The 15,640-nt window shown below is 32.2% G+C and overlaps 1 protein-coding gene across 1 annotated transcript; it reads right to left on the bottom strand.

Annotated features, from left to right (window-relative positions):
- Positions 1 to 1,185: 1,185 nt before the first annotated feature.
- LOC136971190 (uncharacterized) lies at positions 1,186 to 3,118 on the bottom strand. The gene is made up of 2 exons (XM_067265663.1): positions 2,932 to 3,118; positions 1,186 to 2,637 (listed from the first exon to the last, which is right to left on the bottom strand). The coding sequence occupies exons 1-2, from the start codon at positions 3,116 to 3,118 to the stop codon at positions 1,454 to 1,456; spliced, it is 1,371 nt and encodes a 456-aa protein (XP_067121764.1). The 3' UTR covers positions 1,186 to 1,453.
- Positions 3,119 to 15,640: the final 12,522 nt, after the last annotated feature.

Raw genomic sequence — 15,640 nt, forward strand, 5'->3', positions numbered from 1 at the left:
AGCAGGTAAAGGGCCTAAAGCATATTGCAAACATGTATGTGTAACACTATTGGCAATAGAAGAATACGGAAGAACAGGCAATTATAAGTGTCACAAAACATGCACTCAGGTTCTGCAAACATTCCATCAGCCTACCCGCCAACATAAAGGTTCCCCAATTAAGGCTAGTGAGCTTCCATTTCATTTATTTAAGAAGAGAGGAATGAAAAGGAAACGATTGGAAGACATGAAATTTGACCCCAGACCATCTGGCAGTTCAATCTCTGATTATACAAACTTTGTTATTAATTTGGCAATGAACATGCAAAGTGGTTGTGCAATACCGATATTACAATTAAGGCAACCAGCAAACATGAGGGCTTTAGAGTCAGATCATGATTATTGCAAAAGCACAATGTCCGAAATGTTTTTAAAAGCTTTACATGTAACTGAAGCAAGTAGGGAGTACATAGAACATTTGGAAAAAGAGACCCGATTACAACGAAAAAGTGCAGTTTGGAAGAAGGAACATTTGTTGCGTTTGACATCTTCAAACTTTGGAAAAGTTTGTAAATTAAAATCAGCAGACAGACTAAAATTGTGTGACTCGTTACTGTCAAGTAGGCCAATAAAAAGTAAGGCAATTTCTCATGGCTTAAGGTATGAAAAAGAAGCAATTGAAGCATATTCTTCTTTTGAAAATACTCCTGTGAAAGAATGTGGCATGTTTCTTCATCCAAAATACCCATTCTTAGCTGCAAGTCCAGATGGGCTTGTGGATGATGATAAAATATTAGAAGTTAAATGTCCTTACTCCAGTTTTAAACTTCCTGTGAATGTGCAAAATGTACCATATTTGGAATGTACTGATGACAAAATTACTTTAAAACGGAATCATGATTATTTTTATCAAATCCAAGGTCAATTAGCAGTGACAAATAGACAAGTTGCTCACCTGTTTATTTACACAAAAAGTGACTTCAAAGTTTTTATCATTCCAAGAGATGATAAATTTATTGCAGACATGACTGAAACACTAATTATGTTTTTCCATGAGCATTTTAAGCCAGCTCTTTTAAAAAAGATGTTCTATAAACATTAAGTTTATAAAATAATTGAGCTAATTGTTATTTTTATTTTACAATTTGAGTTTATGTAAAATTTTTCTAGATGGTAAATTTTTTAAATAATAAAAAGAGATTTTGTTTTAAAGATTAAAATTTTTTATTTGCTTACAAATTTACAAACATTTATTCAACTATAGTACAAATTTTAAAACCACTATATTACTTTGAATTGAAGTTCCATAATGAAGACCTTACTGTGTATGCTAGTATACATTCTTAATCTTAGAATTTATAAGCAGACAAAAATTTAAAAATACTATAAATGGAAAACTTAAATTAGGCTAGGGTCTAGAATGAAAAAAACATTATATACAGAATTAATAGAGCTAGACTAACAGTGAAACAAATTAAGCATCTCTGCCAACAATGCATGGTCTAAAATTGCATAACATAAAACATATAAATATAATTTCACTGCCAAGTTTGGTTACTGTCGGATGCATGTGTTGCCTCAAAATCTTATATGTACGAGCCATTCCTATAATACGTTCAATATGTATTCTTTTACTAGATATTTTTCTGTCTCGAGATAACAAACTGCTGCTCAGCTGTGCTTTTCCTCTCATAAAAGTGGGTGTATTTACCACAACATCTTTAGTAATTAGCAAGTCCTGAATGTTAAAACCTCTATCAGCCATTACACAGTCTTTTGCCTCTGTTATTTTACACAGTGAAGACCTTTCTGCAATCTGTCGATCACTTGCAGAACCACCATAGGCTTCTGAAACAAAACTTACTAGACCACCTGGTGTGCAACCTACAACTGCTTTTAATGTGTTGTCATTTTTATATGATGACCATGTAGCCTGCTGTGCAACAGGATTTTTTGGTTTGCTTATTTTGCATTCTAGAGAATCAATGATAACTCTAGTATTTGGAAATTTCATTTTAAAATCTCTAGGCATGTATGTATCAACAAGAGATCTTTCACTCCATATATCCAACTCTTGCCATTGTAAATACATGAAATTGATCCAAGTAATGAAAACGTTTCGTACTGTTTCTTCAGATACACTAAACATCCTACTCAACTCAAAATTTGCTGTATTCAATCTTAATTTTATTAAAGTCAAGAACAACTGGTTTGGCACTGCAAGTGTTACAACCTGAAACTTGTAATATTTTAAGCTGTATGCTGCTGGTCCCAAACTTTGTAGTACAAAATTGAAAGAATTGTAGTTCTCTAACCCAGTATAGTAATGTATAGCATTGTTGTCAAACTCAAATCTTTCAACTGACATTGGGACTTCAAAAGTATGGGTCTGTGTAGTTACACAGACCATAGTGCTTGCCACATTATTTTCAATAAGACAAGTAGCCTTTTCCTCCTCCTCATCTATTATTACTTCTCCTCCTATTTCTAATGTACCAGTATCCATTATATAGCATGCATCATGATTATCTTGAACTTTGCGTTCACGGTTTTCTCTTCTTGCTCGTCTGCTCACAACCGAAGGTGCCTCTTTTTTAGACCAAAGAAATACATTTGATACAGCATCAGCCTTCAGTTGTCTCTTTGCTGGGATGTTTTCTAATAAAGTAAAATAAATCTATTTATTTTTCATTTAGCATAAAGAATTAACAATTAAATCCATGATACTATATATATTTTTTATCCTTTGTTAACTTAGCATTAATGCTATGTAAGTGCTCAAAACTAGCCTCTACTGTTAGGGCTTATCACGCCTAGATATTAAAACTAAACAGAGACTTTTGATGTAAACATCAAGTATTTTTCAAGCGAGGTGTTTGAAGCTTCTTAATTGCTAATAGCTTGAAAAAAAATATTGTACAGTTATTATAATTCTTTAAAAAATGTGCTTACCAAAGATATTAATTTCCTTATACTGATCAGGTGTGAAGTGATTTTTACACACGAGACTGGATGAAGTTGGTTTCCAATTTGCTCTTTTAACGGCGTGAATCCATTTCTTTCGCAATGCTGGATTTTTTGGAAACTTGTGACCGCCACTATTAGAACAATGTGGTACACAGCACCACATACTTGGCATTTTTGAAATTTAAAATATTTATTAGATTTTCGTTTAAAGAAAAAACAAATGGTACTTTACAACCAACAACGTATCGCTTAGTCTGTTTACGACCTCATCGATACTAGCGCCGCGTGCGGAATAAATTTCACTTTTTTTCCCCTATTAACTACTACGGCGCGGAAAAAAACGTAAAATTTATTCTGGCTTATGTTATAAAAACGGTTGCCCACCCTAGACTAGATTTATAACTTAACCCAACCGATAGGAATTTACTGGCACGTTTTTATGATAGTTCCGTATAGTTGACAGGAGTTTAAAAAAAACTCCATTAAAATATTTGATATATTTATTCCGCGTTTATTCCGCTCTCCCGTCTTATATTATTTACGGATTTCGATGTTAAACCGGTGATATTACGATTTAGTAAGTCCCATCTCTAAGGGGATGCAGAAAAAACGTGTACAATTCTAGTACAGTGATAAAAATTAACCGTTACTTTGGCAGCATCGTTTACAGCCAAATTTAATGAATGAGACGTACTGTACAATGGTACAAAAAAAAAAAGCTCTAGAATTTATTTTCCTTAAATTTACGATTTATATATCTCGTTGTCATAAAAATTTGTCTTTCCACTGTTTTTCCCAAGACTACAGATATTCAGGTACAAAGTAACTGGTTTCGACTTATTTCTACTTAAGAAGTGACTAAATAATTAAGAGATTAGGGAATGGGGACATAAATAAAACCCTGTTGAAAGAGCCAGAATTTTACTTCAACAAAAGCTTAACAGAACCAATCACTCGCTCAGTACAGTGGGAAACTGATTTCCGTGTACACCTGGTATTAAAACGAATTAGTTAGAAAACGAATGACTATTAAGTTTAACATAGTTAGATTTTTACAGCTACGGTGAGAAACGTTTAAAATTTACAACAGCCCTGTGGCGTCCTTTGAGATATACTAGTGATGCGACAAAAGAGGCATTCGACATTGACCGGTATCGGCACCCTCGGGATTTGGCACGCACACACTCACTACACACCTACCTGGACCGGCACTAGTTCCATCCATTAGCTACTCGTATCGAGATATTTGACTAAGTGGATTGTTTTAAGATTTAAAAAGTAAAGACTATTTTATGTTATTTTTATGTACGTTTCTTTACAAAGCTATATTTTAATTATAATTTTCTTTAAAAGTATATTAATACAATCGAACAATACATTGTACCAGGTATGTATATCCATCGCACATTTTATTTCACCGAGTAAGTTTTTATAATTTATTTTTAATTTTAGCCCTTATATCGTGGCTAGCGATTCGGAATGTAATTGTGATATTAAAAATACATTTAGAGAAGTCTACAGTTTTTACTGGCTTATCGAACAAATGAATACGAATGGACCCTAGACCAGTGATTCTTAACAGGGGGCCGCGGCCCTGGGGGTCCGTAAGAAGTTTGCCGGGGCCGCCAAATTATGCAAAATTTCCTTCGGAATATAATAAAAAGAAAATTGATGTATAATCCGAATATCGTATTGAAAAGTGAAATAAGAAAGATAAAGTTTTCCTATTTAGTTTTTATTTATTTATTTTGTATTTCTTCCTACATACAACTTTGTTAGTACAGAAGAAATAAATGTAAATATGCTACTTACACCGCAGTATTTACTTCTTTTATTCCAAAGCAATTTTAAGAAACTATTAATGCTTGGAATTTTAAAAATAATTAGGAAAAATAGTAGGCTTTGAAAATTTAAATATTTTTGCAAAAGTTATGCAAAATCCTTACGACAAGTGGGCGTTTTAGTTTTAGTTTAGTTTTAGCATCGACATTGGATCGATTTATCGACATGTTTCTTATTTTATTTTCTGTTAAAAATTAATGAGTTTTCGTGTTTAATTGTGAAGTTTGAATGTTATTTAAATAGATAATGAAATAATAAAGTTATGATTTACATTTATTATATAAAAAATAAAGCAATAATAAAAAATCAATTTATTATAGATAAATTATCAAATATAAATTATTAAAAAATGGGGGTCACAAAAAATTATGAAATATTTGGTGGGCCGCGAGTATAAAAAGGTTAAGAACCATTGCCCTAGACCAGTGTTTCCCAAACTTTTGACATCTGTGTACCCTTTGTATAATTTTCTTAATGCTGAGTACCCCTCGTCAAAAAAATTGCATATACTTTAAATCAAAAACCAAAGATAACGAGGATATTCCATTTCTATATGCTGCTGCAATTGAAAAATCGAAAAAGCCATAATAGAAGACTATGTGGAAAATATTGTTCCTAGATATAGCGATATGGACTTTAGGTCTCATTTTCGTCTTTCTAGAAGCACTGTCAAAGTAAGTCTCTGCTAAGAATTGTTAGTTGTAGTAACTAGCTACAGAAAAATTGGTTTATTCGGCAATTTTAGCTTTTTATTAATACTAAAGCACATAACAAACCTTTCCTGTTAGAAAAATCGCACAAAAGCTAAAAATACGCACACGCGCACATTGTAACAATTCAATGTGTAGATACTGGAGGTTTTTGTGTGACACTGTTGTCTTGGCCATAGGGTGGAGAAATACACAGAATCACAGCACCCGGCGAAACCTCTAAGAAGTAACGAAGTTTTTTATTATTATTCTATGTTTGTAATCGAAAAAAGTAAACTACTTGTTTGTTGACCAGGAACAGCCGAAGCATGGTGCAGCGTGTACCCCCACTAAACTCTTCCCGTACCCTTGGGGGTACGCGTACCACACTTTGGGAAACACTGCCCTAGACCATCACTGACGCGCAATTAACGGATTGCCCCTGGAAGTCGGCTTCTTACAGAAACACAGCTTCCCTGTCATCAAATGTCACGGCACGCCACTGTCACAATATACAAAATGCATGCACTGAAAAAATTAGCAAGTACACAGAACTCGCCCAGGAAATAAGGCATCTGTGGAGGATGGATAGGGTGCTTATTGTACTTGTTGTTCTCTCCTCTACAGGTGTCATACCACACACACTACACAAAAGCCTGGGCACATTACAATTGAATAGAAACACATACATCACACTACAGAAGGCCACTATATTGAATACATGTCATATTGTGAGAAAATTCCTGAATACAGACACACACACTGATACACTTCTTTAATTTCTGTTTTGGTTACTATGCTTTGACTATGGTCCGGCATAGTACACAGCCACCGGTGTTAACCGAGTATCTCTTACTTTACCCAACATAATAATAATAATATTAATCAGCGCAGAGCCCAAACGGTTAGGAGTTGAAAGTTGAAATTTGGTACACAGTTAAGGTATGTTACGAGAACGCATGCTAAGAAGGTATTTTTCGAAATTCCTCCCCACGGGGGAGAGGGACAGGATTAAGTCTTAACACTTCCATCAACAATGGAAGTGTTATGCCGAGACTCCACTAGCCGTAAAAGGGCCGTAAAACCCCTCGCCGTAAAAGCTTTTAATCACGTGACCTATTTGCGTTTGCGTTCGGATTGAGGTGGAGTTCCGGCTAGTGAAGCTTTTTACGGCGACAGTACTATTACGATGTATACGTGATATATCGATATAAAGACAATAATTATATTCTACGAGTTTTCTCTGTACTATAATTACAAATGTAGTAAAAGTAATATCTTTACTTTCATATATTGACTTTTATTATTATATTATTAAGATAATATACAGCATTTATAAGCTTAGCTTTTTTATTATATACTTCTCTAAATTGAAGGATTTTCCTTTGGCCGTTCATATCGCGTGTTTTAGGCATCCATTATTATAATCGGGATGCCTATTGTCGTAGATACATGAATACTTTCGGATATTTTCGATAAATCTTTCCAGATCTTCTAGAGTAGCAACGAGAGAACGTACACAAAAGCTCGTTTTCCGCCATTTTCGCACCGTGTCACGAGGACCTAGATTTAACTGACTTCTGATTTTGTGTACACATTATTGACACCTTTACGGGTGCGTCCTCCAAAATTAGTATTTGTGTTATCAGCCGAGAGCGCCAAAATTATCTTATTCAAATTGTTGTCTGTTATAACTCGAAATAAGTGATTAGACAAAATGTCTGATGTTTCCCCTTCGATTGATTCCAAATTTAAAATCTTAATTTGAATACCGTTCTTAATATCGAAATACCTTACTAAAATTGGATAAAGTTTTATTTCATTGTGATTCCATGCGTCTGATAGAATAGATATATATGATACAGAATCCAGATTTTCTGATAGCATTTTCTTGCAGTATTCATTAAATACGCTGGTTACGATATACTCACATTTTGTTCGCGCACAAGAAAATTTTTCGTCACAAAATTTTTTTAATAATTTAGTAGTGCAGTCCATGCTGCGAAAACTTTGATTATGGATTTTTGTGTGAAAAGCGAAAGTACCCTCCATAACTGCCAATTTTTTTTTCATTAGTTCCAAAATATTCCCTTTAAAAAATGTTGTCAGTTTGGATGTTGACGCTGCTGTGTCATGAGACGTTTTAATTGTACTTTAGTTTCAATGTGTGCCGTTATTGCACTACGTCCATGAATTGCAATTGAAAATTCCCTATTGCAGATTGTGCATTTAACCAAGGAGTCATCATTTCGATTTTTAACTACAATGAACGGAAACTCTTTTTTTAAATTTTCGTTTAAACGATTTTTCCTTCTTTTGTTATCGCTCATATTTGAATTAATAATCTAAAAATTATATTAGTAATATATTTTTTATTTTGATTTTAAATAAATATTATAATCTGATATTATTTAAGTAAAATGAAATGGAACTATAATATTCTATAATACTCTATAATATTCTATAATACTTACATGCAACTTCACCTTCACTAGATAAATAAAATAAAATTTTATTTTGTTTTGTACCCCTCAAATCTTGTTAACTTGAACAAAAAGTACGAAATTGTTGGTTTTCTCTAACCTCAAATTAATTAAACAGAAAGGGAATTCCCATAAAACTTTGCCGTACATACTACGCATGCTCGTGTCTGGTGTTTGCCCTGTCGTCTGACGTGCCGGAAACGGCAAGCAATATGCGCGCGTGAAATTCAAATCACTGTCAAAATAATTTTAAATATTTAATTAATAAAATTGAAATAAAATAATCTAAAAAAATGTTTTAGAAATACAAATGAGTATAAAATTATACAAATGAGTACTTTCAGAGTACAGGATTTGAAAAGAGTACGGTTTGCGAAAAAAGAGTACAAAACTCAGTAAATGAGTATAGTTGGTCACCTTATCTATCATCGATTTAGATCGAGTCGCGATCTCGTCCATTTTTGTCCTTTGTGCTTAAGGGAATATTTTACGTTGTGCCTCAAGAGTTACCGATCCTTCCCTTTGAAAGAATTATCGATCCTTGTGACCGACAGAATATTGTAAATACTGATTGTCTAAGAGGTATGGAACCCTCTTAGACAATCAGTGAACTCTCTCTCTCTCTTCGCGTGATAGGGATATATAGCTTTTTATATGTCACCCCTTTTATGTCAGATTTTTGTAACGTATATATTGTTTTCCATTAAATTGTTGTTATCCTGTTATATGGTGTCTTGTTTGCTCGAATATTCGCTTATCGCCTTATCACGACTCCACCTTCCCTCCTACACTCCACCGAATGAAACGTAGTCCCGTCCCTACGGGATTCCTACCGTCAAATAAGGGCTGTTTCACACTATGACCGACTGGGCCGACCGGTCCGACTCCTAGTCGTATTGCCATGGCAACAGCAGTCGGTCGACAGACTGGTCGTTCCAGTCGGACAGATTTAAAAAGTTAAATATTTGTAGTCGCGTCGGAGCAGTCGGTGAGCTACAGCCAATGAGGGCTTCGAAGCTATAACCAATCAGAGTTTAGATTTATCCGAAGTTAGAAAATGGCGGAAGGTAAAGTTTCTCGGAAGCTTTAATAAACGAAGTTAGAAAATATCCATGGCTTTATGATATTCGGCGAGCCGATTATAAAGGCGACATTGAGAAAAATAATTGGTTAGAGTAAAGCGAAAGGTATCCAGCTAAAAAAATAGTCTTAAACTTCATATTAACGAATAGACGTAGACATATCTAAATGTAATTTGATACGCTGAATCGATTGGTATTAAAAAAATATTACTTACGATCAACCGTTTAAAAGTTACGAACGATTTTTTATTTCCGTCTATTTGCTTCGTTTAAGAACAACTTTATTAAGAAATACGCAGGCACTCATCGATATTAACAAAACGAATTACTTTAATTCACCATAATACATTTCATTTACAAGAGAAAGCGACATTAAAAATGCTAAAATGGTGTCGTTAGCCCGCGAACACACGACAACCTTATAAAGACGGCCATGTTTTCTGTTTAAATTGAAAAACTTACCTCCGACTTGTTAGCCGAAATTAGACAGAGGTCTGACCTCGTCGTCCCTACTCGGTACCCACAAATACAAGTAATCGTTTAAAATCAAGAAAAAGTCAATAACTTTAATTAAATTTCACTTTTCTTCCATCAGAAAAAACAGATATAGTGATACCTCGTAATTCGAATCACTTTAACTTTGAATACTTTGGACTTCGAATGAATTAAGTTCGAAGTACGAGACACCTTTGTATATAAACTGAAGATCTGGTAATAAAAAAATTCGTAACAAGTTTTTGAACAAGTCGACGAAGCTCCGAACTTCATAATAAAATTACTTGTATTTATTAATATTTATTTTAAAATTAACATTTTTTATTATTCGTTAACAAAATCTTTCTTATTTAGACTATTACCGAATGATGCCATTTAATTAAACATGTAAAATTAAAGGATAATATTTATTAGTGATCAATGTCCTTCATACATCACTGAAAAGTCACAGCTTAGAAAAGTGCCTCGAGCGGCCACTCCAACTTCACCTGTGCTGAAGGTCATGTTGAATTCCAAACTGTTATTTAAACTTGTACGTGTTCAGGGTGCGTGATAAACTATTTTATTTGAAATTATTATGATGTTTTTATTATATTATAATAAGTATAAAGTGAGATGAGAAGGAATAATTCCAAAAGCATTCATTTATAGAATGTTTTTTAAATACACTTTTGTTAAATGTCTTAATCTGAAACACGTGAATGTAATTTAATTGCAGTACTTTTATAAAAATTTAAATAGACTATTTATAACTGTTTAAAAATTCTTTACATGCTTTTATTTTATGGAGAAAAATGCTTAATACAACTTACTTTATAAATAAGAACTAAATTTTCTTGTTACGTTTCCAACTACAGTAAATTAATTTCGTGTTTTTTGTGTTAATTGTAACAGTTATAATTAACATAATCAAAGATATTTGTGATGAATACTAGATTATGTGATTTCTGAGTGACTTGGAATAGAGAAAAAAAACAGCAGTAAAGTAAAATTATTAATCAATATTTATCACCGTTCCAAACTATAGTGAATTCACGTGATTATTTCCACCTGTAAATAAGTAGTATATAGAAATATATAAATTTTTAATACATGTTATTATTGAAATTATAACCATAGTAATTATAATTACTGTACACTGAAAAATATTGTAAATATTTTATAATTGGGTTATGAGCGTAACACACAGACTGGGTCTTTTGGTTGTGAATGATGTTAAAATTATAATTTGCTTTATGTAATATGTAAAATTATAGGAGTTATTTTGTCCTTAGTTTAAAGATAGAACAATTTAAATATCCGTTTTATTCTGATCGTCAGTTAACCAATAATATATGTTACTAATAATAATAATAACCAATGTTTGTCAAAATGTATTAAAGGGTAATCGCAGTAATCATATTCAAGGGGAACACAAGGAGAAAGAAGTAAACCTGTCTCGGTGGCGATTTAAAGCACAATCAGGGCAGAATTGCAAAATATAACGAACAGTGCACAAAACCGGGTTGCAGTTTTCAATTATAATTCTAATTTATTTAATTTAAAACGCAGTTTCTCCGCCTCAAATTAGTAGTATCATGTCCCTGTATGTCTTAGTTTTTCTCTAATAATTGCGTCGTGCCATTCATCTATTAACTGCTTTCAGGAAAAATTATTTGAATTGAAATAATATCATTTCCACTTTGCATCGGAGGTTCGAATCTAATTGCTTCAAAGGTTTTCATATATATTCATATTGTTTTTCATCTTTATAACTTCGTTCTCGAGATTAAGGAAAGACACGTGGACGGACAACGGTGGGAATTTATAGATCTACATGTTTTAAAAATTTCAGTTCAATAAACATTGGTTCTGAATAACAGTTATTATATTTAAACAGTTTTCGAATGAATATAAGTAATTACGAGTTTATCTTCATACTTTTGCAATCGCCATTTTCATATCATTCAATCCCAATATAAATTTGTACTGTACACATATCTGTAAAGAATTGTATTAGAAATAAATATGAGTTACGTCGTAGTATAGAAAATTGTGCTTATTTCTATTGTTATATGTCAGAAAATTACGAATTAACGTGGACATAAGCAGCAAAATACAAACATAAAGTTAAAAGTATATAATAAAAATATCAAAGAATTAGCAGAAAAGTGTTACATTAAAATTGTTGTTTATAAATGCAATTTCATTTGATTCATACACGAGGATTGTTTTCGTTAATATATTATTGGCAATACAAACTGTTTGTACCGTTGTTATCAAAGAGTTCAAACCTGTGTTCACCGCCGTATCTCTGTGGATGTAGACAAATAGTACTGTGCAATAAAAGAAAAAACCGTACATTCCTTATTTGTTGCATTTGAAAAAGTAGTAGACTTAAAAATTTCCACTATCGTCCTCTTGATTGCCTGTCTGTCCTTCTTTACTCTAGAAAAAGAAGCCAGATAGATGTAAGGCGAATCTTAATATGCAAATCTTACATGCAGGAGGCCCCGATTAGGACATTTGCTTTGGTGAATATTTTATAATATTCTTTTCTAATGTAGTTAGAACAGTATTATAAAACTGCAGTTACCTATTCATATCATGTTTACTTCAAGAATTTTATAAATATATTAATGTCTAAAACACTATTAACAGTATAAAGTTATACTATTTAATAATGTATACAGTTCAATTAAGTTACTTCGATTATTTTTATTTCTGTATTAGTCATTTTTAAATCTACTCTCCATAAATTAACTTTCATTATAAACTCGTTGCACTTTTCTCCATTAGAAAATACAAATATATAAACTGAAGCTCTGATAAAGAAGAAATGGTAGCAAAGTTTCGGACAAGCTGACAAAATCCATACTTAAATTGCAATAAAATTTCCTATTTTTAATTAAATTTATTGTTTAACAAAAAATTTAATATTTTGAGTATTGTCGAAATGACGCCTTTCGATTTAAAATATAAAATTAAAAGAGTTATTAATTGTAGATTAATAATTAAACAATTTGATAAAATTTTTAGGGTAACAAAATTATTGCTTGTGAGACTTATGTGAAAAAATAAATTAGTAGAAAGCTATTTTGTAAGCTGACTTCAAGGTGACAGCAACTTCTGTTCTGAAGGTCATGTTGAATTACAAAATATTAGTTATTACCTCTACCTGTTCAACGTGCGTGTTAAACGGTAAGAGGTGAACACTGAATGAGAATTTTCGCACCCACACGGAATTGGAGACCCCCTTACGAGCAAAGATTTCAAAGGAACCATACTTGTATACGCGACCTTTTGCGAGATATTCGCCTCCAAATATAGGTGACTCATTATTTTCGCTATCGTTTATTTCGACTGCCGCTCCGCATATATAGTCGTGCGCTACGGTGCTCGATATCGCTCGTACATCGGCTGCCTCGTAGGTGCGAGTCCTCACACCGCCTCATACTATATATAACATCAAATATTCCACAAATATTAAGCTACTCGAAGCTGGCGTAGTCGAGTGGGGCTAAATAGTTAAACGCGGTATTCTTAGCTGAGTGATCGCGCGCGACCGAATTCGGGGAGCTGCATCTTTTGACGGGTCACATGTACAGGTACGGTTGACTTCTTTGCTCCTACTGGCACGCTCTATAGCTCCGATAAGGTCTTAACCGTCTCGTTCAGAGGTGTAATTGTCCCTATTCGACTACTATATTTGGAATTAATGCTAGGTTTTTATTTGTAAACATGATTTACAAGCATTAAGTAGCATGATTTGACTGAATAGGTTCGATTGATTAGTAGATGTAAATTCCCTTCTGGCCACTTATATAATATGAAATGTAATACTTACTTTTTTAGACAACAAACGTTTAAATATTTATTTTTTTTTTTTATAAAACTTAGAAATTACGAAATACATCAAGATGAAAGTGGAGTGATTATAATTAGAGTTTATTTTCTTGTCATCAATATGCATTTAATGTTGCTTATTTTAAAAATATGTCTAAATTGTAGTGTGTAATTGTAAAATACTTTCTACGACGAGTGTTCGCCTCTGGTAAACATCTCAGGGATGGGTTTGTGAAGAGACTGGACTGACAGTGCAGTTGAGCCAACTCCACAAGCTAACTGAGGCCTCCCCTGAGTTTAATAGTTCCCAAAGGCCAATCCAATACGTGAGACACCATACTTTGTTGTCCTGTATATATTATGTTGTCGAACTTGTACACTTTACGTATTTTGTTTTGTAAATAAACTGTAAATATTCTCTGAATTGAGTGTGGAAGTATACTTTCCGTCGAACCTGAATCGACTATCGGATCGTGATACACACGGAACCCGACTCGACGAGACGGAGTTTAGGAAACAACATCACTAGATCTTTACTTAAGGGTAACCCATTATAGTATCAGAGGACTTCTGTCTTCGAAAATTGACTCATACGTGTCATCATTTTACAGCTCACAGTGTTTTATGAATAAAAAACTGGACTATAAAAACTGAGTTGTATTTCCAAAGTAATAATTTCACACAAAAAATAAATGCGTTTTTTAAATTCACAATAAATAGATTGGAATAAGTAAATTGTGTAAAGGTTATTCACGAGTCGTTGTAATTGTCATTCATGAGCCAAATCACTCTGCTGATTGCAGTTTTTTAAGTCATTTTTTTAATATTACGTGAAATTCTCAACTATTTACTTTTCTAAATTACAGCATTTGAAGACGATAAATGATGATTTTTCGAATTTACTTTACATTTGTTCACAAAATCTTAAGAGAAGAAAAACTTTTAACTATTATAAACTAAGAAAATTAATTACAACGTAAGCTTAAAAAGCAAGAAGTTATTTGAAGCTAATCTTATTTGTTTTATTACTCCATGACATTCGTTATTCTTCGTCTTACTCTTTCTTTTTCTTTTTTTTTTATATTTACTTGTAACATAACTGTACAGTTATGTTACAAGATATATGTTATAGATATTATAGTTCTGTGAATGGATACATCAAACGAAATGTTTCAATGTATACAAAAAATTCTAAGAAAAAATTTATTTACCACATATCAAGTGCTAATAAGGAAGAGTTGTTGAATTTCGCAACATTTTAAATTTGTAATAGAATGATATTTCCGTATAATTAGTTTAAATATGTCAAAGTCAATTTCTCTCGATAAAGGTCAACAGCTGTAATTATATTCAGCATGCAAACAGTTGTCTCAATATTTAATTAATATGCAGAATCAATAATATATAAACAAATCCACCTATTCGCTTGCTTCATGCAGTAAGCGATACTTTTTAATTACAGTATATATTTTTTAATCGATAAAATAAATACAAATATACTTAGTATACATAGATACAAAACCTGTTTTAGAAGCTTGATTCAAATAATTTTAAATTTGATTATTGAAATTCCGTAAATCGTGTTTTGCTTCTTTCGAGGAAATATCTGACGGGCACATTCCGATTTTTGTTTGGTAAATGAGTACAGTTATAATATTTAATACGAAAGACACTGATTGCATAATATACTAATATAAAATGATGATTATTATACATACCGTATTCATCTATAATAATTGTGTTTATCTTGGAAAATATTTTTATATTGTAATACTCAGTACAATAAAATGGCGAATTATTAATATTCAATTTTGCATGCGTGTACGTACTGTACAGTAAAAAAAAAATAATTTGTTTTACAAGTTATTTATCATATCGTAGGTTAGTTTATCGGTTCCACTCTGCTTTATACATCAACAAGGAGTAACACGCAAATTAACTGTAGGATTGGCGAGTGATGGACTATGCAAAATTTACTGTATTTATATATTATTCGCAAATGTTTTAATATACAAAGTCCATTTCTGTTGATTCAAATACAGCTAAAGTATCGAAACAAACAAGCAAATTAACAACTACTATAACGTAAATACGCTGATAAACAGAGCCCTTTAATAAATCTCAAGCTGGAAACTAAAAGTAATTTTATTTACCCTTATTTGTTCAAATAAAAAATAAATAAATTTTATTATAAGTTATATAAAATATTTTCTATAGGAAAAGATAATGAAATTTTTCTATTCTATTGAAAAGTTTAATCAGTTTTAAATGCTTAGAT

Source organism: Centruroides vittatus, unplaced genomic scaffold (assembly GCF_030686945.1).
Source record: "Centruroides vittatus isolate TY-2023 unplaced genomic scaffold, ASM3068694v2 contig_235, whole genome shotgun sequence".
Lineage (NCBI taxonomy): Eukaryota > Metazoa > Arthropoda > Arachnida > Scorpiones > Buthidae > Centruroides > Centruroides vittatus.

Bases quoted from the DNA above. Each gene is read 5' to 3' on its own strand.
- LOC136971190 (XM_067265663.1), bottom strand. From the start codon at position 3,118: ATGCCAAGTATGTGGTGCTGTGTACCACATTGTTCTAATAGTGGCGGT. The intron at 2,638-2,931 runs GTAAGCACATTT...TTACTTTATTAG, and splicing joins TAAGGAAATTAATATCTTTG to AAAACATCCCAGCAAAGAGA.